The 27941-nt window shown below is 43.4% G+C and overlaps 1 protein-coding gene across 9 annotated transcripts in view; it reads right to left on the bottom strand.

Moving 5' to 3' along the window:
* Positions 1–27941, bottom strand: part of PTPRZ1 (protein tyrosine phosphatase receptor type Z1) — a 220581-nt gene that overhangs the window by 91603 nt on the left and 101037 nt on the right. For all 9 annotated transcript variants that reach the window (XM_038421170.2, XM_038421190.2, XM_038421181.2 and 6 more), the window contains exons 3-8: positions 20303–20482; positions 18393–18544; positions 17168–17263; positions 16839–16905; positions 7425–7582; positions 6195–6345 (exon numbers count right to left, since the gene is read on the bottom strand). In XM_038421170.2, coding sequence (XP_038277098.1) covers positions 6195–6345; positions 7425–7582; positions 16839–16905; positions 17168–17263; positions 18393–18544; positions 20303–20482 — 804 coding nt within the window. The remainder of the gene's footprint in view (positions 1–6194; positions 6346–7424; positions 7583–16838; positions 16906–17167; positions 17264–18392; positions 18545–20302; positions 20483–27941) is intronic.

Genomic DNA, 27941 nt, shown 5'->3' with positions numbered 1-27941 from the left:
CACCTCCCTTGCTGGCTTATGATGAAAATGGCTCAGTAGACTGTGACCCTTGTCTCTAGAGAGAGAAGGGTTATGTGGAGGGTCACAGTGAGCCTCTGAGGCTAGTGAAATCTGCCAGGAAATGCGGGACCCATGGAGACAAGGACAGAGCTTTGTCACAGTACATTTATAATTGCTCTGCCAGAATGGTCTGGCTACTGTTCTTCCTGTGTAATTAATCTATTTATGATTCAATACGTGTTATTGATGAGCAGGAACAGTTAACTGTTTTTTTTCCAGACTATCCTGTGCAGGACAACACAACTGAATGGAAATGGCTTTTGCAAAGTGTGACACACATTGTGTGCCATGTGACTTACTGCAGCTTTAGTTACATGTCATTGCTTGAAAGCACAGACACTGATTTTTGGTTTTGCTGATGGGTTCTCCTCTCTGCCCCATTCCTCCTGTGTGAGCAGCAGGTGGGGCCTTGTGGGGAAGAGGATGAGGGGGGCAGGGCCTTGGGGGAAAGAGGCTGAGTGGGGGTGGGGCCTCAGAGCGGAGCGCAGGCAGGGTCTCAGGGGAAAGAGACTAAATGGGGGCAGGGCCTTGGGGTGGAGTGTCAGGCAGAGTCTTGGGAGGGAAAGAGGTTGAGGGGGGGTAGTGTCTTGGGGTGGAGGTCAGGCAGGACTTTGCGGGGGGAAGAGGCCAAGCGGGGGCAGGGCCTCAGGGCAGATCATGGGCAGAGTGGGGCATGGGGCCATGGGCTGGGCACTGGGCCAACAAAAGATTAATCTGGCCCTGCAGGTACTGAGCACCCCTATTTTTTTTTCAGTAGGTGCTTGAGCCACCCATGGAGTTGGTGCCTATGCTTGAAAGCCACTTCGTGATACCTTTTGCTTGACTAGGAGGCATGTCGCATGCCACAAAATGCAGCAGCCCAAACTTCAAAATCCTGCATTACATGTTGGTCAGGTATGTTGTGTTTCTGGGCTCCATGTAATTCAATGTTATTTTGGTCAACACAGTGATGAATTGTTGGCTTAGCTAAAAAAGAAAGTTGCCATACACTAATGCAACAAAGACCTATCTAGACCTGTTTGAAATATTTGCAAAAAAAAAATTAAAAAAATAAACCCCCTTCAAATCCATACAACTGATCTGTTTTCATGTTGGGTTACCAACTAGGAATTTATACCAGCTTGGTATAAAGGTTTTCTAAGGTTCATAAGCAGTTTGAGTGACTCTGGGTCTAATTTTGAGGGAATCTAGGCCAATTTAGGGTTTTACATAATTTGTTGTTATGTTATTGATCATTCTTTTTTAAGTATTTTACAACCCTGCCCCAAATAGATTGCAACTCAAAAATCATGTGAATTTTGAAGTTCGGTTTGGTTTCAATTTTGATGGGGATTCAGATGAATCCCAAGAGTTTTGACTGAGTTTGGTTTTGAGATTTTGAATTTGAATTCAAAATTGAAAGAGACGCTCTGGGTATTGTTTGTGAGACCATGATAATCAGTCCGAAGAAAATGGGATCATTTCTGTCTTGCTCCTGAGCTCCAGGATGCAGCAGTGAGCTGGTTCCAGCACCCCAATTCTGAGGGCCAAACCCAATCCAGATGCCACTTAGAGCTGTCCAGAAACAGCTCTAACTTTTGCCACTGGAGTAGGGTCCTTAGTGGACCCTGTGCCAGTGGAGGATTGGCATGGTCATGCTCTGCTATACTACAACATATCCTCTATGCTGGAAGGAGGGGAGGCACAGGGCAGGTCCACACTATAGCCCGGATCAACGCTCTGAGATCGATCCACCAGCGGTTTATTTAGCGGGTCTAATGAAGACTTGCCAAATAGACAGCACTCTCCAGTTGATCCCTGTACTCTACCCCAACGAGAAGAGTAAGGTAAATCAACAGGAGAGTTTCTCCCATCGACCCCCCCATAGTGTACACCCTGCGGTAACTCGACCTAAGGTACGTCAACTCCAGCTACGTTATTCACATAGCTGGAGTTGCATAGCGTAGGTCAGCTTAACACAGTAGTGTAGACATAGCCTCAGATGCAGGACCCAGCAGTGGCACAGATGTGTCAGCACCAGAGTTCCCTATGCCAGGCAAATTGTCTGCTGGTGATTTGTGGCTGAATTATGTCTCCTTTATGAGTGGTATTAGGAGGCCTTAATCAGGCTTGAGGCTGTGACCCAATATCTGCACGAGATCCTGTAAAGAGAAATTGAGTTTCACACCACTCTAGTTCTAAGAAAAATACAAAACAGTGAGTTAAAAGGTGTTTTATGTTGAGCACATACTGTTGGCCTTTAATTTTAAGAACCTATAGGCTTTTTATGTCTTTACTGATTCTGGGTAAGATTACCAGGAGCTGTATTTCTACAGTTATCCTACAGGACACCATTAGAAGAGTACATTTGCTGACATGTTATATAATCAGCTTGGTGTCTGTCAATATTATTTTCAGATGTACATTAACAACAATTGATCATTGTTAGACATAAATAGATTTTCATTTCTGCTGGGGCTGAGGACAGATAAAGGGCTAAAGTTTTCTCAGAAGCTTTCTGTGTTGGGCCCTGACGTGTAGTCTTTAAGTCTACTGCTAATGAAAAATATGCCACATATGAAAATTACATGCAACACTGTACAGGTTTAGAGAATGAAATACTTTTAAACCTAAAACAAAGCAGTCTCTGCAAGGTAAGTTTGCCAACACTGGCATGGCTGCGTGGAAATTCCTGACAGCTCATTTCTGAACCCAGTGTGTAGTTCAATAGAGAATGTATTTCCCATCACTAGCAGCCTTTTACACCTCTTAGGACAATTCCACTCAGATAACCAATAATAAATAACAATAATAATAATAATACATTAAAGGTGCAATCCTAATCTCTATGAGAGATTGCATTGATTCCAACTGGAGAAGAATTTGGCCCTAATCTCCTTATTACATAATTTTAACTTTTCAAATGGACACTTGAGTAAGGCTCATGTTGCAATTTCTCCTATGTTAACTGAAGGTAAGTCAGAGATTTTTCTTCTACTAATTACAATATTAGTTGTAGTTTCTGTTGGTTAGAGAAAATAAATGACATATGATTCCATTTATTACTGAAGTTAGCCATTCACGTTTTAATTTTTATATTTCAGCATTTCAGAGCTCCTCAAGATCCTTTCAGAACAATGAGAGATTTCTTCTAGTTTCTTTCTCCTACTTGTTTCTCTTGAACAAGTAAACACATTTTAGATAAATACTGCTCTTGATACACGTCTGTAGCTGATGTTAATATTAAAGGTAGCTATATGTATTCACATCAAGAGTAATCACCTTTTCCTTTTTTACCGTGAGTTAACATGTTAGGTGGAATTTTAAAATATGCGCACACCTGGAATTTTTATTAACCCGTGTTGAGCCTTCCACTTTGCCTACGGGCAGAGCGGAATGTTTAACCTACAATTAGCAACTTTAAATTCCTACTTCAGAACAAATACTAAATGTGTTTGTTGCCAGGGTGATATGAAGAGCAGAATTTTAATGTTTCTTAAGCTCAGTGGATGGAAAACACTTTGTTCTGTGTCTGTACATCTACACTGCAATGAAAGACCCATGGCTCAGCTGCAGCTGGCCTCGGTGAGCTGACTCAGGCTCACGGGGTCAGGCTGTAGAGCTAAAACCTACAGTATAGACATCTGAGCTTGGATTCTGAGCCCAATCTCACCACACTGGGCTCCTGCCCAAGCCTGAACGTTTAAACGGCAATTTTTAGCACCACAGCCTGAGCCCCATGAGCCCGAGTCAGCTGACCTGGGCACTGAGACTAGGTGCGGCAGGTTTTTTATTGCAATGTGCACACACCCTGTTATATAAGTCTATCAGTCATGTGTGAAAATGTCTATTGTGCTAGTCTGAAACTGGAACCTATAGAAAAGTCAAACAATATTAATACAATATTAAGTATGAGGTTTTAGTTGCACAACAGTCAGACGTTTTGGATAAATACAAAATATTTAATCAGTAGTGGAGTTTAGGTTATTCCCTATGTACACTGACTGTGTGACTGAGAGTAGAAAAGGGCCTTGCTAACTTTAGATAGTTTCTCCACATATGCGTAATGAAAGGGCACTCTGGCAATGAAAGGGCAGAAAGGGAGAAGTTGGATACAAATCTAACTATGCAGTTCTATCCCCCATTGTGTAAACCCACACACTTCTGAGAGTCAGCCCAGAGAGGACTCCTCCAGGCTTTTGGGTGTGGGATGGGAAGGATAGAGCAGTAGCCCACTTTCTGTGGCACCATCCCCCACTCTGCCCCCTATTTCTATGTGGAAACCCAGGTGGGGGTAACACAGCTCAAAGCTGTATTAACTCCCTCTGGGTTCCTTCCACTGTGCTAGTGACCTGCAGTGATGTGACCATTGGCAGAAGTGCTGCCAGATGGAGAGAGAGGCAGAGTGGAAGAAGGAGCCATCTATGCAGATGCCTTCTCTCACTATGAGTATGGGGTCTCATCCCCTGGGTAAACCTTATCGGTGGATCCCAGGTTCCACAGGCTTGAGAGGCCTCATCCCCTCCCAACAACATGGACCCCCTAAACTCAAAAGGATGATCCATCTGAGGGAATGATCTGCCCCTGTGGGCCCTCCTTCAAGCATCTCCTTGGGAGGGGAAAAATCTTAGGCCTGGTCTATACTACACAGTTAGGTCAACACAAGGCAGCTTACATCGACCTAATTATGTCAGTGTACACACTACAACCTTCCTCCCGCTGATGTAAGTGCCCTACTACATCGACATCACTCCACCTCCATGAGAGGCATAAGGCTTACATCGGTGTAGTTAGGGTGACAGTGTCTGTGTAGACACTACATTACTTACTTTGGCTGTCGTGTCAATTTCATGTCTCCATGCTGGAGCCATGAAATTGACAAGAATGTTGGGCAGGTAGAGCCCAGCTACTCCTGGCTCCCCACTCCCAGATGGGATGCTGCCCGGAGGCTCCCCACTCAGGGAGCCAAGAAGTCTGGATGGCTGACCCCCATGTCTTGGTGGGGAGCCAAGAGTCTGGGGATGGGATGGGGGAAGAGAGCTGGGCTACGGGCAGGGAGCTGTGTGGAGTTGAGAGCCCTGGCTCTCATCCCCCTACACTACCCCTCATCAGTTGGTGGAAGTGTTCCTAGTGAGGACTCGCACCACCAGCAGAAGGAAGGTAGTGTGGACATCAGCCACTGCAGTAATAAAATTGGCGCCCATGGTTCATGGAATCTAAGCTGGTAAAAATTACCACTCTTCTCCCCCCCTCCCCCTTTTTGGGGGTGATTTTGTGCTTGAGTATAAACCCCTAATAAACAGATTTAGTGCCAAATTTTGCTTTCAGTTACATGGAAGTCATTGCCAATGATTTAAGTGAGATTCCACAGGTATAAGAAAACAAAATGTGACCGTTGATGCTGTCTCCATTTACAGTAAATGACTCACACAGTGGTCTGAGTTACAGCTGATCCGAAGTAGCTTCTCTCTTTGCAGTTGCTTGGTAGGTTAAGTGAAATGAATTTGGTGGTCTCCTTTTAGATGCTACTGGACAGGGGTCCCACATCACACAACAAAATTAAGTTGGTATGGAAAAATAAGTACTCTTTCACCCCTACAACTGCAGTGTTGTCAATGGGCCACTTTACTTTGAATGGTTCCTCTTAGAATATGTACAAACTACTTATGCTAAATTATCTGCTCTACCTTGTATTTAGCTGTGACACTCTAAGTACCTTTCCCAGACCTGAGGAAGAGCTTTGTGTAGCTCAAAAGCTTGTCTCTCTCTCAGAAGTTGGTCCAATAAAAGATATTACCTCATCCCCCCACCTTGTGTCTCTAATATCCTGGGACTGACATGGCTACACCAACACTGCATACCTTTCAAGATGGCAGCTTTGATCAGTGTTGAAGCATTAAAAGGGCTGCATGGGGATGCTTGGACTGATAGCCTTTTCACTACATGTGCTCTGTAGATGCAAGAATTTAATTTTCCACTCCATTTAATCGGGCTTTTTTTTTTATGAGCACTAATTTGTCTCTTAAAGCTGTGTGTGTTATTAGGCTCTTTTCTTCTTCAAGTTAAAACCAGTATCTTGTTATTGGGGTCAATAGTTATACTTAAAACAGTCTTATAATCTGTGAAGCCTGCAGTAGTAATTATTCCATAAATACCTGCTTCATGAATTTCTTCTTGGCCCGTGTATGAGGAAAACACCTGTCCGAAGAATTTATATTGTTGTTCTCTAAAGTTGTTTTGCAGGTAATCCATCAGCATGACATAGCCAGACTGCTGCATTGTAAGGACTTCACAAAATACAGCCAACTGAAAAATAAAAAAGACAGCACACTTCCCCTAAGAAGTCTCATATTAGGCACAACTCTGAGAAAGGGAAGGCCAAGATTGTCTCAGTTCAGGAGTAATCCCAGGAAACACTGTGATTCAGATACATACCTCTGAGGGTATGTGTACACTGCAATTAGACACTTGCAGCTGGCCCATGCCAGCTGACTTGGCTTGCGGGGTTCGGGCTAAGGGGCTGTTTAATTGCAGTGTAGATATTTGGGCGTGGCCTGCAACCCAAACACTGGGACCTCCCACTGCACAAAGTCCTAGAGCCTGGGTTCCAGCCCATGCTTGAATGTCTATATCACAATTAAACAGCCCCCTAGCCTGATCTCCAGTAGCCTGAGTCAGCTGGCATGGGGCAGTTGTGGTTTTTTTTAATTACAGAGATGCCCTGAGTCACTATTCCTCCAGTTTTCAGAGTAGCAGCTGTGTTAGTCTGTATTCGCAAAAAGAAAAGGAGTACTTGTGGCACCTTAGAGACTAACAAATTTATTTGAGCATAAGCTTTTGTGAGCTACAGCTCACTTCATTGGATGCATCCGAATGCATCCGATGAAGTGAGCTGTAGCTCACGAAAGCTTATGCTCAAATAAATTTGTTAGTCTCTAAGGTGCCACAAGTCCTCCTTTTCTGCTTCCTACTTGCTTTCTTTGGTTTAGTAGTTTACCTTTGCACAGGCATGTAGTCAGAATCTAGCCATGAATGAAGAGGGAGGTGGGAGTGGTGGTGGAGGGGATTACTCACACAAATAGATTTTAATTGAAACATGTGCAATGAAAAGCTAGAAAAAAGAATTGTTAGGCTAGAAAGTAATCATAGAGGAATCATAGAATATCAGGGTTGGAAGGGACCTCAGGAGATCATCTAGTCCAACCCCCTGCTCAAAGCAGGACCAATCCCCAATTTTTGCCCCAAATGGCCCCCTCAGGGATTGAACTCACAACCCTGGGTTTAGCAAGCTAATGCTCAAGCCACTGAGCTTTTTACCACATACATGAAAACTGTTTTTCCTTGCAAATAAAAACAATTTCTTTCACATGGATTAAATGAATTACCTGGTTTTCAGAAATGCTAATGGTATCTTTAAACACAATCCATTCGACTGTCTCTGAGCATGGAGGCGTTGACAAAGATCCATTATAAGTGTAATATTTGTCTGTTGAGTTCGGCAAAAGGTTCAGCAAAACAAATGGCTCTAATGCAGCCTGTTTTCCTGAAAAACATTTATATTCAAATTATTAAGATATTAAATAAAAGCTGAATAAAACAAAAGTAGAGCTGCAAGAGAAACAAAGGAATGTTTGAGGACACTTGGAGTCTGATTTCAACAGCTGTTCAGCCTATGAAAGGTTAGGCCCTTTGCACTTACATTTTAACAAAGATCCTAAAACAATAATTCTACTGGGTCAGCAGATGGTTCTAATGAGCTACTTTATGGAAGGCTGAAGTTTAGCTGTAAAGTCAGAACTCCCAATCTTCATCTCAGCAGTGAGCGTCAAGAAACAATGCTTTTAGCCTTTGTACCTGGGTCTCCCATGAAGTGCTGAATGACTTAGACCACTACTAATGTGGAGTCAAGATCATTCAATACATCACATTCACAGTACCTCTTACCCTCTGTGGGGCAGGGAAGAGGTATGAAAGCTGCATATGGTGTGCCATCTAGTCCAGAGAAGTGTTACTTCATTGGAACACACTGAGCATTACATTACTCTAGCCTGGAGCAAACTGTGTTGAGATGCAATGAAACATGGTGAAAAAGAATGGGAAAGCTCAAGGAACAATATTACAAGTGAAAGAACGGGAGATGAAGACCTCTTTCAAGATGATATAGCACTTCAGGTGACTGCCCTATACACAACAGTAAGGGATGGTCTACACGGGGAGCTCACATCAGCGAAGCTTCATTTCTTAGAGTGTGAACACTTCACACCCCTGAGAGATGTAGCTATGCTGACCTAACCCGCGGAGTAGACAGCGTTAGGTCAACAGAAGAATTTTCCCATCAACCTAGCTACTACCAGTCAGGGAGGTAGATTACTATGCCGATGGGAGAACCCCTCCTGATTGTGTAGATAGTGTCTTTACCAGGGGTGGGGAAACTTTTTGGCCCGAGGGCCACATGGGGGTTGCAAAACTTTATGGAGGGCCAGGTAGTGAAGGCTGTGCCTCTCCAAACAGCCTGGACTCCATCCCTATCTGCCCCCTTTGACTTCCCTCACCCTGACTGCCCCCCTCAGAACCTCTGACCCATCCAACCCCCCCTGCTCCTTGTCCCTGACCCCTATCCACACCCCTGTCCCTAACCACCCCCTCGGATCTCACACCCTATCCAACCCCTGCTGCCCCCCGACTGCCCCCCCACGAACCTCCTCTCCATCCAACTGCTCCCTGTCCCCTGACTGCCCCCTGGGACCCCTTTCCCCTTATCCAACCTTCCCCACCCCCTTACCTCAGAGCGGAAGGGGCTCGCAACTCCGCCGCCCAGCCGGAGCCAGCCCCGCCGCCACCTGCCCAGCAGGAGAAGCAAGCTAGAGCACTGGTGGCGCAGCGAGCTGAGGCTGCGGGGGAGGGGGAACAGCAGGAACAGGACCAGGGGCTAGCCTCCCTGGCCGGGAGCTCAAGGGCTGGGCAGGACGGTCCTGCGGACTGGATGTGGCCCACGGGCTGTAGTTTGCCCGCCTCTGGTCTATACCGAAGTGCTGGAGCTGTGCCGCTGTAGTATTTCAAGTGTAGAGAAGCCCTTACTCTCCTTTGCATACACACATATACGAGGAAGGAGGAGAAACATTCCAATTCACTTAGATGCTTTGCACTCACTGAAGAGCATGGAAAACCCCCACTTACACATTTAATCACGCACGTAACTGTCTGGCTGATGCAGTTGATCCACTTCCCCGGTGTCTTGCCAGGATTGGGGCTTGGATGAGGACGAGCTGACTGAGTTTCAGCTGGCGAGGTAGTAGGAACCAGTCAGTGGAACTGGCAGAGATTATACCAGCTTCCTCAAGTGTGGGAATTTACCAGCTTTTGGACAATCCCACTTCATAAGATGACTGTGTCTTTCTAAAATACCACTGATCCTTTTAGATGTGATTTTAGACAAAATCTGACTCATGTCTATATAATTTGCTGTTTGTTATCAACCCTAGGTTCATTTCAGTGCTACTGCTTTGTAAACTTCCCTATCTCAATAAATATCCATTCCAAATTATTTTCTCCACATGCATGTATTTCTAACCTAGTTATGTCCCTTTGCATTATATCTGTCCTCAGTGGTGTTTGTAACTCATCCCCATTTAGTGTCACCTTAACATTCGGCTATAAACTGTTTGCCATTTTATTTCACAGAATCACAGTTGTTCTACTGAATCAAGTCTTAGAAACCACCTTTTCTTTCAAAATGACTTGTTCTTGTCCACATCTGATGACAGAGGAACTTTTAACAATGTTAAGCAAAATCTTTCCACCTATCTGTAGTATTCTGTCAACCTGCTAGGCATCTTCAGATTGCAGTCACCCTAACGATCTAGTATATATCTAGTTAAATAATTCTATCTTCACAAACCCTTTTGTAGTTGTGAGTATCAGGATATTGAACCTGACATTTACAGCAAGTGTCCTGATAAGATAATTTCCTTTGCTAGAAGGTTCTTCAAAAGCTTGTGGAACTTTGGATGTTAGTAACAACTTGTGTTCTGGTTTCAGAGTGGTAGCTGTGTTAGTCTATATCAACAAAAACAACAAGGAGTACTTGTGGCACCTTGGAGAATAGCAAATTTATTTGTTAATCTCCAAGGTGCCACAAGTACTCCTCGTTGTTTTAACTTGTGTTCTGTTTCACAGTCTAGACTATAAAACTAAACATTTGAAAAGTTTCAAGAGAAAATGTCCTATGTCAAATAGTAACATGTCTGGTTTCTATTCCCAGAGTGTTAGCCTGGGAAGAAACTGAGAACTTCCACTCTAGAGCCTGAGAGCTCAGCAACTCATTTTAATATACAAAATATAAGATCTGATTTACAAGGACAGCTGATATACTGTACATCTTTCTCCAGTATAAACCATCTGAATTAGTCTTGGTCTGAATTTTGTGAGCTTACTTAGATCTATTCAAATAAAGCATGTTCTGTTCATTGTTAAAGTGTCATGTGCTTGACACCTGCTGCCTTTGGCTTTCCAGCTCCTCAGCAAGGTTGTTGGATGGAGTCTACCTTGATAGGTTACAATTTCCCTTCAGGTGTCTCATGTAAGCATGGCATCTAAGACTAATGAATAGGGCTGGTCAGAAATTTTTTGATGAAACACAGTTTTGTCAGAAAGTGCCAATTCATCAAACCTGAAGTGTCTTGCGAAAGCAAGTCAGGTTTGACAAACTTTCATCGACTTGCAAGCAGGATTACAATGGAACCACTTCCCAGCCTCCTCACAAAGCCGACTACTGTGGACGCCAAGCTTTCATGTTCTGGTGCAGTCATGTCACGATAGGGCATCCAGGTTTTCCAGGCTCCTTGGTGTGGAGCTGGGAGCCTGGCAGCCCTGGAAACCCAGGCTCTAGTTGCAGTTCTGAGGATATGTCTACATTCTGTTTGTTTGTTTTTGTTTTTTAAAAATAACGTGGCAGTGAGTCTCAGAGCCCACGTCAACTGGTCAGGGCTCACAGAGCTGGTGCTGTGGGCTAAAAATAGCAGGGTAGACATTCTCACTAGGGCTCTGAGAGCCTCCCTGCTCCCAGGTTTCAGAACCCAGGCTCCACCCTGGATCCAAACATCAAGAGTGCTATTTTTAGCCCCACATGCAAGCCCAAGTCAGTTGACCCAGCCTCTGAGATTCATTGACGCACGTCTCTTATTGCAGTGTAGACATATCTAGAGCCCTGCAAAGTCACAGAAATCTGCTTTATATCCATGGATATATGCATCTGTGGATGTGGTTATATCGCTTATCATCTTGGATCGGATGTGGATCCAAATTTTTTTTATCCGCCCCGGGCTCTAGCTCAACTGAGGATTAATGTAGAGCTGCAGTTTCAGAGGATCTGCCCACAGGACTGAAGCCCCAAGCCCTTGTGCCCCTATGGGCCTAAAGCCCGGAGTCCCAAGAGCCCCTGGCAGGGCTAAGGCAGAGCTCTGAGTCCCAGTGCACGGGGCTAAAGCCTGGAGCTCTGAGCCCTGTCACCCATCCCCACACCCTCCAGAGCAGGGCAGCTGAAGCCTCAGTGCTCCCAGCAAGGCTAAAGCCCAGAGCCCTGCGGGAGAGGAGTTCCTGGCTGTAGACCCCTGGGGTGCGCCAGGACTCTGGGCACTGGGACTCTGGACTTCAGCCCTGCAGAGGGGCCCTGGGGTTCAGGGCTCTGGGCTTCTGCCCCATGGGGCTCCTGGACCCCTTGAAACTGGCTCACTGTCCCCACCAGAGGGCCACAAGCGCCTGGTTGAGAATCCCTTCCGTAGAGGATGCCGGTGTGGATAAAAGATGGCGTGTAGATTGCGGATCGGATACAATTTAATTACCATGGATGCAGATCAGATGCAGATCCAAATATTTGTATCCGCACAAGGCTCTAGACATACCCTCAGAGTGTAGGATCCTAGCTTCACAGCAGGGAATACTGAAGCCCTAGGAGCCCCACATCTAACCAGTGCTTGGCTCCTGTCTCTGTGGCAGGGAGCATGGAAGCCCTGAGAACTACAGCTTGAGCTAGGGCTCTCAAGGCTTCCAGGCTCTCTACTTTACAGCCAGGAGTCTTGAAGTCTTGAGATGGGCTTCCAGTCCATGGCTCTGGGACAGCCCTGCTATGTAGACTCGCCTGGTGACCCTAGGGCTTCCAGACTCCCGGGCCAGCTGGCTCATCATGGAGCTGATTCCCAAGTTGGACCAGGAATCTGGAAGACCAGGTGTCTCCATGCCTGGATTTGCAGATCCTGGGATCATGGGAAGCTGCTGACTGAAACTGATAATGTTAATTTCAGTCAGCATCTACGTGTCCCAGGGAGCATATTTCCTTTCAGAACCACCATGTGTCAGTGTTTTCTAAATGATTTTTTTTCATGATTTCCAGTTTGAGAGAAATTTTTGAAATTTTTATATATATATATATATGCGCCAAAATCACACATGGTGGAGAGGCTACAACAGAGACACACAGCAGTGCCTCGTGAAAGTCAAGGAGCTCAGGTAAGCCTACCAAAAGACAAAGGAGGCAAATGGTCGCTCCGGGTCAGAGCCCCATACATGCTGCTTCTATGATCAGCTGCATGGCATTCTGGGGGGGACCCTACCACTACCCCACCACTGTCCATGGACACCTTCAAAGTGGGGGGGAGTCTCACGCAACATGGAGGAGGATTTTATGGATGAGGAGGAGGAGAATGTGCAGCAGGCAAGCAGAGAATCCGTTCTCCCTGGCAGCCAGGACCTTTTCATCACCCTGGAGCCAATACCCTCCCAAGGCAGGTTCCTGGACTCTGAAGCCAGAGAAGGCACCTCTGGTGAGTGCACATTTGTAACTAAACATAATTGTTTTTAACCCCTGTGGTGTAATGTTTGATTTGCCCTGAAGAATTGGGATGCATTCGCAGCTAGTACAGCTATTTGAAAAGTCTGTTAATGTGTCTGGGGATGGAGTGGGAATCCTCCAGGGACATCTCCACAAAGCTCTCCTGGATGTACTCTGAAAGCCTTTGCAGAAGGTTTCTGGGGAGGGCTGCCTTATTTCATCCTCCATGGTAGGACACTTTACCATGCCAAGCCAGAAACAAGTAGTCTGGAATCATTGCAGCACAAAGCATGGCAACGAATAGTCCTGGGTTTTGGTTGCATTCAAGCAACGTTAGAGCTATGTCTTCCTGTGTTAGCCTCAGGAGAGTGGTATCATTCATGGTCACCTGGTTGAAATAGGGGAATTTTTGCAAGGGAACAGTAAAAGGACCCCAGTCATGCTGGGCTGTTTGCGCTTGGCTAAAAGGGATCATCCCTGAGAATAGCCATGCGGTGGGGGGAGAGGTGAAGGGATCATTCCAGAGAATAGCCACGCGGTAGGGTGTGGGGAGGGGTATGCTGCACATCCACCCCAAAACCACAGCCCCTCCTTTTAAATGACAATCCCAACCGTCATCGCTTGCTATGGGAAAGGAGGACGCTGCAGTTTGAAACCATTCCCACATGTTATGAAGGCAGAAGAAGTCAACCCTGGGTACCCTTTGGCTTACCATGGCTGCCTGGAAAATGAATTCTGTTGTCCAGCCGTGTGTAATGTGTCACCATACTGGCAGGCGCTCAATATAAAAGGAAAAATGCGACCTTGTACCTAAAGCACATGTGCTGTCTGCTGTGAATTGCTTGATTCACTGTGAAAGAGACTCCCTTTTGTTCTCAGAAATGTATCATCTTAACTTTTACTCTCCCTTTTTATCCCCCCTGCAGGTGCAAATGTTTCTATGGTCCCCGTATCATCTCCGTCCCTGAGGTTATCGCAGATTAGATGGCAGGAAAAAACGCATTCGTGATGACATGTTTTCTGAGCTCATACAGTCCTCCCGCACTGGTAGGGCACAGCTGAATGCACGGAGGCATTCAGTGACAGAGGCCAGGAAAGCATTAAGTGAGCATGATCAGAAGGTGCAGGAGGCAATGCTGAGGCTAATGTGGGAGCAAATGGACATGCTCAGACATCTGGTGGAGCTGCAGGAAAGGCAACAAGAGCACAGACTACCACTGCATCCACTGTATAACCGCCTGCCCTCCTCCCCAAGTTCCATATCCTCCTCACCCAGATGCCCAAGAACATATGGGCGGGGGGAGGCTCCGGGCACCCAGCCACTCCACTCCAGAGGATGGCCCAAGCAACCGAAAGCTGGCATTTAAACATATTTGATTTGTAGTGTGGCTACAACAAGCAATGTGGCCTTGTTCTTCCCTCTTACCCCACCACACCCCACCCAGGCTACCTTGTCAGTGATCTCCCCCTTTTTTTTTTAATAAATAAAGAATGCATGGATTCAAAACAATAGTGACTTTATTTCCTTTGCCAGCTGTGATCGAAGGGAGGAGGGGGATTGGCTTATAGGGAAGTAAATTCAACAAAGGGGGGCAGTTTTGCATCAAGGAGAAACAAACACAACAGTCACACAGTAGACTGGCCAGTCATGAAACTGGTTTTCAAAGCCTCTCTGTTGCACAGCGTGCCTAGCTGTGCTCTTCTGATCGCCCTGGTGTCTGGCTGCTCAAAATTGGCCGCCAGGCGATTTGCCTTAACCTCCCATGCCGCCATAAACATCTTCCCCCTCACTCTCACAGATATTATGGAGCACACAGCAAGTAGCAATAACAATGGGAATATTGGTTGTACTGAGGTCTAACCTAGTCAGCAAACAGTGCCAGAGAGCTTTTTAAACGTCCAAAGGCACATTCTACCACCATTCTGCACTTGCTCAGCCTGTAGTTGAACTGCTCCTTATTACTGTGCAGGCTGCCTGTGTATGGCTTCATGAGCCATGGGCACAAGTGGTAGGCTGGGTCCCCAAGGATAATTATTGTCATTTCAACATCCGCAGCAGTAATTTTCTGCTCTGGGAAGTAAGGCCCTTCTTGCAGCTGTTTGAACAGTCCGGAGTTCGTAAAGATGCGAGCATCATGTACCTTTTCCGGCCATCCCATGTTGATGTCTGTGAAACATCCCTTGTGATCCACCAGTGCTTGCAGCGACATTGGAGAAGTACCCCTTGTGGTTTACGAACTGGTTGTCAAGGTGGTCTGGTGCCAAGATAGGGATATGTGTTCTGTCTATCGCCCCACCACTGTTAGGGAACCCCATAGCAGCAAAGCCATCCGCTATGACCTGCACATTTCCCAGAGTCACTACCCCTGTTAGCACTGGCTACTTGGATCACAGCAGCCCCCACAGTAGATTTGCTCGCTCCAAATTGATTTCCATCTGATCAGTAGCAGTCAGGTGTTGCAAGCTTCCACAGGGCTATCGCCACTCGCTTCTCAATTGTCAGGGCAGCTCTCATCTTGGTATTCTTGTGCTTCAGGGCGGGGGGAAGCAATTCACAAAGTTCCAGGAAAGTGGCCTTACGCATGCAAAAGTTTCGCAGCCACTGGGAATCATCCCAGACCTGCAACACTATGTGGTCCCATCAGTCTGTGCTTGTTTGCCGGGCCCAGAATCGGCGTTCCACTGTATCAATCAGCCCCACTGCCACCATGATGTCCCAATCGCCACAGCCCGTGCTTTCAGGAACGTCTGTGTCCATGTCCTTATCCCAACCGCCCTCATGCTGGTGTCTCTTAGCCAGGTTCTGCACATACTGCAGGATAATGTGTGAAGTGTTTACAATGCTCACAACAGCAGCGCTGAGCTGAGCAGGCTCCAGGCTTGCTATTCTATGGCGTCTGCATGGGTAATCCAGGAAAAAAGGTGTGAAATGATTGTCTGCCATTGTTTTCACGGAGGGAGGGAAGGGAGACTGACGACATGTACCCAAACCCACCCGCAACAATGTTTTTGCCCCATCAGGCATTGGGAGCCTAACCCAGAATTCCAATGGGCAGCGGAGACTGCAGGGACTGTGGGATAGCTACCCACAGTGCACCACTCCGTAAGTCGATGCTAGCCACGGTATTGAGGATGCACTCTGCCGACTTAATGCGCCTAGTGGGGACATACACAATCCACTCTATAAAATCATTTTCTAAAGATCGACTTCTATAAAATCAACCTAATTTTGTAGTGTAGACATACCCTTGCCTAAGGTCATTGGCCCTGATTTAGGAAAGATTCCTCACTCATGTGCTTAAATGCTTTCCTCAACTGGGGCCGCAGTGAGACTGTGTAAGTAACAGAAACTAGGTCTCCTGATGCACCATCCTCTACTCACCATGCTCTGATGTAAATGAATAGACAATTTTTTAAAAAGCAAAGCATTCACACACTGAGTTGAAATGAGCTCTGAATGACACCAGTGTAAATGTAAAGTAATTTCATGGAAATTGATTGAGTTATTTCAGATTGACACCAGTGTCATTGAAAGTGGAATATAGCCCCCTGACTCTGTTGTATATTGACATTCATAAAATCTCACTCTGTTCCCAGAACTAGACTTGTAAGCCAGATCTTTGTTTGCTACAATAGTTGTATTTGTCCTACGCATTGTACAGAAAACTCAGATATATACGACTAAGAAACTGTAATGAATAAATCGGTAATTTCTCTTGACCAAACACTGAAAGTGCAGCAAAGGCCTTGGAAAAATTAAATGTATTCACTTTGTGACTCAGGCTCTTCTAGTTTTTTCAAGTAATATTTTTTTGGGGAAATATAACAAATTTGTGACATTTTTTATTTTGGTTTTAACAAACCCAGCTTTGGGAGGTTCATGGTTCCCAATAGCTTCAATAAGTTTTGCATGCACGTTCAAAAGCAGAATTTGGCTCAACAAATAACCAATCAAGCAAGAAGATAAACTCACCAAATCGGCTAACACTATCTACTCCTTTGATGATTGCATTATAATCCATATTATCTTCCAGGCCAACCTGTTAAAGAGAAATTGTATACTTTATTAAAAACAGTGTTTAATAAAAAATGAAAGTTATCTATTAACTGAACAGGCAATATAGGATTTAAAGAAGAGAAATCAAACATATTTGCCAAATTGTTTTTTGTGCAAAATAAATTAGAAATATATATTAATGTGATTACTAGATACCAGACACAATTGATACCAGAACCATTTAGCTTCAGATTAGATATTTGCTATATTTCAAAGTTAATGTCATAGATATACAAAATGGTTACCTCAAATAAAATTGATAAAGCTCTTAACTTCCCATTTCCTTTAATTGCCTCCTCAAAATTTGTAAACTGATCTGCATCGTAGCAGTAGATTTGCATCTGTAAATATAAAGATTAGATCTTCAATTTTCAGAGGTATACATTACATGATAGAAAAAAATCTTTAAAAGAATGTAAACAATACAATTATTTATTTCAGATATTCCTATTCTGAGAAAAATCTTGAAGCAGTAACAAACTTTAATTCTAATAAATGCCTCTTCTGTAGTTCTCTCATCCATTGCCTGAAAACTTACTTGGTGAAGCCAATGGCAAAACTATTGACTTCAGGAGGAGAGGATTTCACCCACTGTATCTACCCCAAACTAAAAGTAGAGATGTAATACAACCAAATCTTTGATCTTGTCTCTTCTGCAGCCTGGAATTGGCTGGAGCTGTATGCTTGCCTCAGGCTCTACATCCTAATACCTTCACTCTTCCACCACAGGGGTAGCTCCATGGACAACCAAAACCTGGCTCCCTACCATAGGGCAGAGTTTGTGACTCCACCCCTCTTCCCACGGGATGTTTTCAGGGGAGGCTCTGCTCCCTGACATCCTGGCAGGATGGAAGATATATGGTAGGAGCTTGAATGGCAAGTCCAAATGGGTCATGAAGTCAAGAAGACTGAATGGACTGCACTGGCCACAGTGAAAGTTTTTGCCTAACAGTTCTCCATGGAACTGGGGAGAAGAGAGGAAGAGAGGACCCCCAGTAACCCCATCCCTCCATTTGTCCCCTGAGAGATATATACTGTTTTGTAACTTATTATAATATACTATGAATGGGTCCATGGAGTTTACTGTAACTCTCAGGTATTTGATCATCTGTGGCAATTGGGCCTATATTCAGTTTGCAGGATTAGACCCTGTATTTAATACCAAGATGTGTGCTCATCTCTCCTGAGCAATTCTGAATTTGAAAATGCATGCTTTATTTTCAGAATGGCAAACTAAATACAACTGTACAGTAAGGACCTCATTCAGAGGCTACTGTAGTCAGTGGCAAAATTTCCATGTTCTTTGGCTCAGGCCTTGATTCATATTTGCAAACATAAAATTTAAATATTACTCATTTGCATTTGAAGGAGGATTATATACACACAGTATACCCTAATCAAATGATTCTTTAACCAGTAACTTGATTATTTGCAGGACTGTACAATATTGAGTCTATTACAATTCATTACCTCAAGAGGAAATTTTTGTCCTTCTAAACTATGTTCTGATCCATCTGATGATATATTGCATTTTCCCCAGTGAAAAGTTATCTTGCTTGCTTTAAATACTGTTTCTAAGCCACCTCCACTGACATAATAATCATTTGTCAGGTTAATTTCCACTAAAGAGAAAAAAAAATGGTCAATGAGCATGTGTGTGCATTTGAAATTCAAATACATCAGCATTACTAGCAAAAGGTGAACATATGTTGGTTCTCCTTACCTTTCATAAACAGCTTGACAGAATGTGGATTATTCAGATAAGAAAGAAAACCATTTGAGATATTTATAGCCGCTAATAACAAAATGAAATGTATTTTACTTCATTTCAAACATTGATTAATAAAATAGACATATAGGGAGCGGAATTACTTTAATGCACTCTCATAATCCATTCTTTTGTAATCCATCTGAAACCTGTCATAGCCTTTCATTAAACAAAAGCTCAAGAAAGCTGGCCTACCAATGAAGCCCTCCTTCAAGAAAAGAAAACAAAACCCTAAAGGCCTATCTTTGCAATCCTAGGAATGTGGATGTGTTGATAAAATAAATGGGAATAGAGAGAGAGAGAGAATTTACTGAGCATGGTAGAAGGGGGTTAACTAGAAATAATGAGGTAACACTTAGGTAACACTTAGGGCTTGTCTACACTAGGACATGGGAAACTCCTTGGAGGAGGATACAGTGACAACAGCTTAAAGGCACTTTACTCCTGAATGACAGTATCCTCCCAGGGTGGGGGATGGGATGCGGTTAAGGCACTTTAACTTTAACTTTTTGTGTAGATGTGGCCAAAGGAAAGGAAAATGTAGGCTAGATACCAGGAAGAATTTCCTGACTGAGATATACAAGGTTGTGGAATAGTCTCCCAAAGGATGTGGTGAAAGCTTTGTCTCTGCAGAGAATTATAAATAAACTGGAAAAAGAGCTGAACACAGACATGTTGCGGAGAATAATCCTACACTGGCAGAGGGATGGACTAGATGATCTGTACTGTACTCTCTTCTTGCCACACATATCAGCAGTGGATTCTCAGTTTCATAAATTCCCTCAGTGCAGTGCCATGAAGAAAGCTGAAGGAGGTTTGGCTGGAGTGCCATGCTGCTCCTTTAAAATACTTTGAACTTCTACAACAGAGAAGGATCTCAGTTCACTTTTATGAGCATTAAAGAATTTATCCTCAGAACATTCTTGTAAGGTAGGGAAGAACTAATTGCCTAATTTACAAATAGGGAAATGGAGACACAGGGAAGTTAAATGACTTGTCCAGGATTATACAGGAAGAATACGGCAGAGCCAAGAATAGAACCTAAATGTCCTTACTCCAAATCCTGTGCCTGAAACAAAAGACCACCCCCCACTTCTCCAACAGCTAAACAGCTTTTGATCACTCAAGCTCTAGATCCAAATAGCAACCTTGGCTCAGTAAACACTAAGTAATCCTATGAACTACTTACTGGTGATTGGGTGATTATTCATGATACATTAAAAATGATTTTTGTATCTTAATTGCATCTTCCAGAACAGGCATTATTATTAGTAATTATTATTTTGTGGCAAATGTTAAATTATTATTTAGCTTCAATAAGTACTCATTATAGGATGATACTAATGATGTGATTACTTTGGCTATTTCTAACCGTGCACATAATTTCCATTTGTTTTCTTTATTTTAGTGACTTTCTATTACGCTTGGCTGCTATCACCACCTGGCTTTTGCCTAATTGCTAAAATCAGAAATGCAAAGGCTTAAAAACAAAAAAACAAAAACAAAAAAAAAGAAAAGAAAAAGAAAAATATAATTAAAAAACCTCAGCTATACACCACATTTCACTTTCATGACCTCCAATTAACTCAAAACATGAAACCGGACACTTTACCTGTTTTGCCAGTATTGTGAATGAAAGTATCTTCCGAAGTTTCCTTTTCCCAACCTTGGAATTTAAGATTTTTGAGATTTACATTTACTTGGGTAAGATCTTCATCAATATTAATAGGAGATTGTTTGGCACCATTGCATGCTGGATATTTCTTCCCCCAGTTCTTTTGATTCATAGTTCCTAAACATCAAAACATAACAGGCAAACATTATAGGTAAACATGAACTTGCAAGCTAGTACTCTTATTTTTTGCACGTGGAAAAGGTAAAATATAGAATGTAATAGCCTGGCAGAAATCTTGCCTTTCTTAGTCTTCATTTACATCGTAATATGCAATACATATGACTTACATCCTAAATATTAGACATAGAGAATCACCTTTTTAGGCCATCTAAAAAAATCATGTACAAAGAGTAAGGTGAAATGATCATGGGCTGACGACATACAGATCACATAAACACACAAAGCTTATGCTAAAATACGTAATATAGGAATGGAACAAACATCCAGAGGCGGTCAAGCAAATCCAGAGTCTGATCATCTTTAGGAAATGCTGCAAAACCTTCTTCGCTGAAAAAGCTTGTACACTATAAGACTGACACTTATAACACTGCCACCTTCTTGTACCAAATAAAACACTGCAGCCACAACACAAAAAGAGGAAATTAATAACATCTAAAAAAAATCAAAAACAAAATCCTCACCCCAAGCAGAATTTTTAACATTGAAAGGGAGACGTGACAGAGACTATATGATTCCACAAAGTCTGCTAATGACTGCTATTACTATTGAAATAAACGGAAGGCCCTCAGATAACATGGTAATGAGTGTGGAGGATTTGGAGGTGATCTGTAATAACTGATGAATATTATATATGGTCTTTCTGTTCATCTGTTGTAAGTGGGAGTTAGCCCATGACTACTGAAACAAGGAACTTTGGCAAGATAAAAAGACAGGCCCTCAAGGACAGGGCAGACAGTGACTGTAGAGGAACAGATTGAGCCCCAGAGGCCAATGATCTGGGGTAAGCAGGCCTGCCTCAACCTTTAGGCACGTGTATAGATTGTTTATTGTTTTAAAAGCCTCTACTTTTATACTTTGCCTTGTTTCTCCTGTTAAGATTAAACAATACTTTGTTTTAAGAAGGCAGTTTGTGGTCACTATTCAATGCTGGCCAAAAGTTTCCAAAGGGAAGAGCTGGAGGTACCAAGTCCAGTACGACCTGGTGAGGGTAAGCGTGGTTCATCCACAGAGTGCTGTAGTCTAACACCTGATCTAAGAGTGGGAGAAGTGTGTGCTTCTACTCCACGGAGGTCAAAGCACTAGGCCTCATGCTAGAGAGTGGTGCAATGAGCGGTCAGAGAAGGGGTCAGAGGTGCAGTAGTTTTGCAGCCGTGACAACGGCCAGTGGTATAAAACTCTACAATCAGACTGATTGACACACAGACAGGTAGATCAATCTTGAACTAAATAATTCAGGAAACTGAGTTAAATAGGGTTCTGACATCACCTAACTGTGCATAAGTAATGTAGGTACTGCTCTGAAATTTTGACAGATGAAACTGTCAGCTGCAATATCCAAGCAAACTAAACAGAGCTCACAATGAAGTTTTAGATTTTCTGGAGATGGGGGTTATAGCTTCATACTAAGTACCTGACCACTGGAGAATGCCAACCTGTCTAAATTTCCAGCCCTATCCAAACATGCATACTCCTTTTAGTGAACAATCTCTAAAATGACTAATGGTGAACTTTGATGGGATTTCCTATTGCAAGGAAATATCTTGCAGTCTTGTGGAATTTTCGTAAGAAAAAACAGAACATGAGGCATGGAGCTAACATTCCACTCTCAAAACTTCCTTCAAAGGATTCTGGGCGCAGTAAATAGGCATTTCTTGTGGTAAAACAATGAAAAGAGGGAATTCAAAATACCATCTGCATGCAGAAGCAGAGAAATTAGGGCTGGGAGGGAGTTCAAGAGGCCATCTAGTCCATGTTACTACTTAATGGGAATGTCCAAGGTGATTACATTTACAGCCAAGAAAGTTCAAGTCAAGTCCAATATCTATTCCACAATTCCGTATCAGTTATATAACTAGGGTGAACTGACTATGCACTTTACCAGGATTGTTCTGGTTTTTAGGAACAGTACAGGTTTCCTGGCTGATATTACTGAGGCCAATTTTGTCCCAGATTCAATTTAATTGGCCAGCTGACTGGCCAGCCTACCCCAACTTCATGCCAGCCTACAACTTCTCCTCCCACAGTAGCACTTCCTCTTCTCAATTGCCTTCTGTGGGAATCCTTGCCTGCAACTCCCACAGTCTAGACATCATCTCTTCTAGACCCTGTTTATACTGCATCACTTGTTGCCATGCTCCTGATTTAAATATGCATGCACAGTAGCTCAATGCCTCAGTAAAAATTCATAATGCATATAATTATGGTCAACCTCTTTCCCCCTCAAAAATGCCCTACTGTCCCTCTTTTTCAAAAGACTCAAACCTGACCATTCTACTTGTCTTTGAATATTGATTGTTTACAACAACCGTATCAATTTACTCTCCTTTAACTCAGTCTGGGATCCATACCAATCCAGTTTGCACCTTTTCTACTCTGCTTAAACTGCATTCACCAAAGTCTCAGACAACGCTTCCTAGCTCTACTATGTCTCAGGGTCTCTACCTTGACCTTTCTGTTGTCTTTGGTAATGTTGATCACTCCCTTTTCTTCCTCAACATACCGTCCTCCCCTGAATTTTGTGCCCTGTTGTCACAGATTCAAGGAAAGAGCACTTATGTCCCCCTTCCATGGTCTCTCGAGGGCACCCACTTAAGTTTTGAAGCTCCCACTTCTCTGGGGTGGAGATCTGCATCTCTCCCCGCCCCCCCGACCAGAGGTTTTCAGGCTGCAGAACTCCCTGCCTTACACTAGGATATCCCCAGCAAGCCATACTGCCTGAAGGCCAGCATCTGTGCTTTGCTTTCTCTCAGAGAGCTAGGAACAGTGTATTGCCAGCAATTACAAGTTACCACATACCTATTTCCAAGCAAGCATATTTATTCTTCAGCAAAAAGCATTTAAGAGAAAATGCATATAAAAACAACAGAAGTTCCTGTATGCATGCTAAAAGCTTACCAGAGTCTTACCCCATAAGTCTTGTGGGGCCCTACCAGGCCAAAGTCTTTTCCTTCCCCAAATGATCATTTGGACAGAAGGTCCTGTCCATTTGCTGGATCAGAAAGACGGTCCTGAGTCAGTTTAAACACAACCTTTTTATGCCGAAAGCCCTTTAGTTATTTGTTGGTCTCTGGGAAGTCCAGTTTGAACCAGCATATGCAAGACTCCCCAAGGGTGGTATCTCTCTGGAGGTGTTTACAATTTGAGTGATTCACCTTAGTCACCCTCCCACCCCCCGACTATTCTTAGTTCCTGATGGAGCTATGGCAAACCTCCTGACTCTGCACCCGCCGGCCTTGAGTTGCATACATAAACCATTCATACCCTTAATACAATGTGGTCCCCCAAAGATACTGCCTGTGACTGGCACATCTTTCATTGTCCTCCTCTGACTTTTGTGGCCCTGTCTCCTCATTAGCACTCTTTTCACAGCATCATTGTTGGTAGATTATTCTCCCTTCCTTACCTCCTCTGTAGAAGTTCCACATGTTTCTGTCCTTCACTCCCTCTTCTTCTCCTTACTCCTGGGAGACTCAAACAGCTTCCATAGTTTCTGCCCTATGCTGACAATTCCCAAATTTATCACTTAAAACCGGTCCTTTCCTGCTCTACTCTGTTTAGTTTGCAGGTGTACCTTTCTCTCCTACACCTTACCCGGACAGCCTATCTGCAGTTAAGGCTCAGCTGAGTTTCTTATTTCTCTCTTTTGTCCACCATCCTCCCATTCTCTAAAGCCTGCAATCTTTGTGTCATTGCTGACACTTCCCTTCCTTCTCCTCATATGAGCATCCAGGCTCTTGCCACTTCCTTCTCCACAACATTTAAAAAGTCTGATCCTTTGTTTCCGATTGTATGGAGATATCCGTTGTCCATACCCTTGTCATCTCTCCCCTTCAGTACTGTATCCTCTTCCTAGTCCTCTCTGGTTTCCTCAATATCCATTTCAGAGCTAAAATGTTCATTCTCCCCATCAATCACAGTGTGCCACTATCCTCTGCTGAATCATTGCACTGGCTTCCCCTTGCTCACTGCAACAATGTTTAACTTCTAGTCCTCATCTTCAAAACCCTGCCCTGGCAAACATGTTGGATGTTGTGCCCTGCTGCATTCTCCTCATCCTCTTTTTTTTTCTCCCAGTGATGCCAAATATGAGGCCTCCACAGTTTCTTTCTCCCACTGCTGTCTTCTTTGCACCTTCTTCCCTCCCAGTGCCAGTGCAACAGGCTCCTAGCCTCTCTTCATTCGAATCCCCTCTAAAGCTTCACATCATCTATGAAGCCTACAATTAAAATCAAGACATTTAAAAAAAAATTAAAAACGAACCCATAATATATGGCAACTCCTTCCTCTAGTTTTTCCAGCATGTTTTGTGCTGCTGTATTTGTCATCTAGAACGTAAGCTCTTTGAGTAAAGCATTGCCTTGTTATTGGAGCCTGAGACAGCACAGAGCATAACAAATCCTGAATGCTAAATTAATAAAAATGCTAATAAATAATCCTACAGTACCCCAGGAAGCACAGGACGGTTATAAATCCTCCACATTGCCCGGAGTTAGTGCCATTAAATAGGAAACTGGCTGTAAGTAGTGCAGCATCACTAAGGTCCAGCAAAGACAGTTAGACCCTCCAGTCCTAAGATAAAAGGAACTTGAAGTAAACAGGAAAGGATGGAAGGTGGTGTCATGAAAAGGAAGTATGACTGGCAAAAGAGAGAGGACAGAAGGCTGGGGATATAGGAAGGGATGGTGGCTGGCTGCTTGGCTAGGCAAGGAAGGAGTATGGCTGGAGAATGTGTGGGAGGGAAAGGGCCCAGGTGGCTTGGGAAAGTCAGAGTAAGTGAGGATGGATGGGCAGGAGAGAGAAAGGAAGCACATATTTTTTTCCCCTCCCAGTAAGGGCCCTGTGCAACCTGCTACAGCTGGTTGGGGAAAAAAAGAATTACCTTTTTTTTAAAAATAAAAATAAGAATACCCAAACAAGGACAAATTTTGAAGGAAAGTTTTTGGGACTTTTTTTAAACCAGCTTTATGGCCTACCCTCTTTCAGTTACCAAAATTCTACTGTGTGCGCAAACCCTGATGCCCTGGGAGAAAGTTACTGAATTGTACTGATAGCTTTCCAATGATACGTTGCACATAGTTACTGTTACAGGATGATCTCCTTCCTGTTGTAAATAAAGGAAAAGCACAAAGTCTCCCTGTTGCTCTCTAGTTGACAAAAAATTACTGATCATTGTATGGTGCCATGAATGTTAAGTGAAATCCAGAAGAATGAAAGAAAAGGCATTTTCAAACGTGCAACTGAAGAAGAGATAAGATTCCAACTAAGATGAATTAATCAAGCCTCCACATTCACTGCGCATGGTAGGAAGTATGAACAGTAATTGGAAAACTTTCAAACAGACTTTTCTTCTCTATATCACAGCAGTTGATGCAACTGAAAAGCTAGATAAACAAAGAGCAATATCGCTGCTTACAACTGCAGAATCACAAGCAACTGATATTGACCCGGAGGAAGACAAAATTGGCAAAATAGTTTGCAAAAGTTTGATGCATACTTCTCTTCAAAAGGAGAATGAGCTATATGAGGAATATTATTTGAACATAGTAATAAGGAGTGACATCTGATGTCCTCATTTCATAGATAAGCAACTACAGAGATCTTACATAATTGATCGAATAGCATTAAGAGTTAAATATAAAGCATAACACAGACAAACTGCAAAGAGAACAGGAGTTCAAGCTTGATGGTACAATTCATATGTGTATGCCTGAGAGATAGCACTATTACATGTAAGTATTGGTGTAGGTATTGAAAGTAAAAATTGGTGAAACTACCACAGTTTGTAACTACCATGATTTGTAGAAGTTCAACAAACAAAACCCCATCAACTCCAAGATATTCACCAAAACAGCAGATTGTTTAAACATAAGTGCTGTGGTGTAAAATCACAGTTGGTGTAAAATCACAGAAATTGCTTTTTCAAAGCAATTCCAGCTATTTTGAAAAAATTATGAAAACTGAAGGTAAGAAAATAATTTTGCAAAACTGTGCTTTGCTGAGAAGAAATGTGAGGAAAATAATAATCTTCATTGGAAACTGAGGCAGATCCAAAGGAGAAAATGTCAGTCAAAGCGGTCATCTGTGGAGACACATCTGAAGCTTCACAATGATTGAGAATGAATGTGAGCACAACAGGTAACAAGCTACAAGAAAGGTTGCTTATATCACTATCATCGTTGTTCTTGTTCTGGGGAAAAATAATCTCCACAGCCGACTCTTAGTCCTTCTCCCTAGCTGAGTCTCATGTTCAATTCTGCTCCTTTCCTGCTCCCATTTAGGGCTGGCAGGAATAAAAGGAATTCCATTTCACCAAAATTTTTGAGATTTCAACACTTGTTTTTGTTTGGATGCAGAACAACAATAAGACCTTTTGAATTTTTTTCACAGAAAAAATGGAGGGAGAGACACACACATCCCCTGAACAGCTAATAGGCTAATGGTGAGGATACTTACATGGGATGTGGAAGACCCAAGTTCAAGTCCCTCCTCTCAATGATTCAGAGGAGAGACTTGAACCTGGTCTCCCACGTGCCCACCCCCATTCTCTCAGTTCCATCCTGGACCTGAGAAACTCTCACAAGGAAAGTTTAGTCAAAACAAGCAAGTTTCCAGGAAAAGTTTGGGCTTTGATGAATCAGTATTTTTCTTATGAAAAAACATTTTCTCAGAAAGATTCCCAAGCAGTTCTGCTCTCCAGGATGCCATCCCTCCACTGATAGTTGTAGCTACTGACTCTGATCTACTCTTGTCTGCTGAGCTCCTTTGAAATCTGGCCCATAATATATTATTGCACAGCAGACCATTCCCCCAAAATCACTCTTGCCTTGTGTTAAAATACCAAAAGGAAAATCATCCATCGGATGATAGTGCATGAAATATCTAGAGCTGGCTAAAAAAGTGCACAGGATTTCAAAGACAAGTTAGGAAACTAAGTAGGCTGTGGTACCCTCTGCAACTCTACAGAAGAGGTGCTTTTCAGAGGGTTGATGCACTGCTATGCACATACAGTCATGGCTGTAAACCATCTCGATGTACATTGTATCCACATGTACACAGTGATGGTATACGACTTGTGGTTCACTCATCATGTATAAGTGCTGCTTGGGAAACATTATGCACAAAGAACTTCAGATTCAAATCTGAAGCCAAAGGAATGTGGTTCTGAAACAAGGAACACATATTGCATATGGTGACGGGGCAAGGCCAGATGGCTATGGAAGAATAGTGGGAGATAGATATATTAGCTCCAGGCTAAACAAATCCCTGGTACGAGGATAAGTGAAATGACAGCTGCTCCAGGTCAATTAAGACACCTGGGGCCAATTAAGAACTTTCCAGAAGGCAGGGAGAAGGCTAGGTTGATTGGGACACCTGAAGCCAATCTGGGGCTGGCTGA

Source organism: Dermochelys coriacea, chromosome 1 (assembly GCF_009764565.3).
Source record: "Dermochelys coriacea isolate rDerCor1 chromosome 1, rDerCor1.pri.v4, whole genome shotgun sequence".
Lineage (NCBI taxonomy): Eukaryota > Metazoa > Chordata > Testudines > Dermochelyidae > Dermochelys > Dermochelys coriacea.
This window is presented reverse-complemented; position numbering and strand designations above follow the sequence as displayed.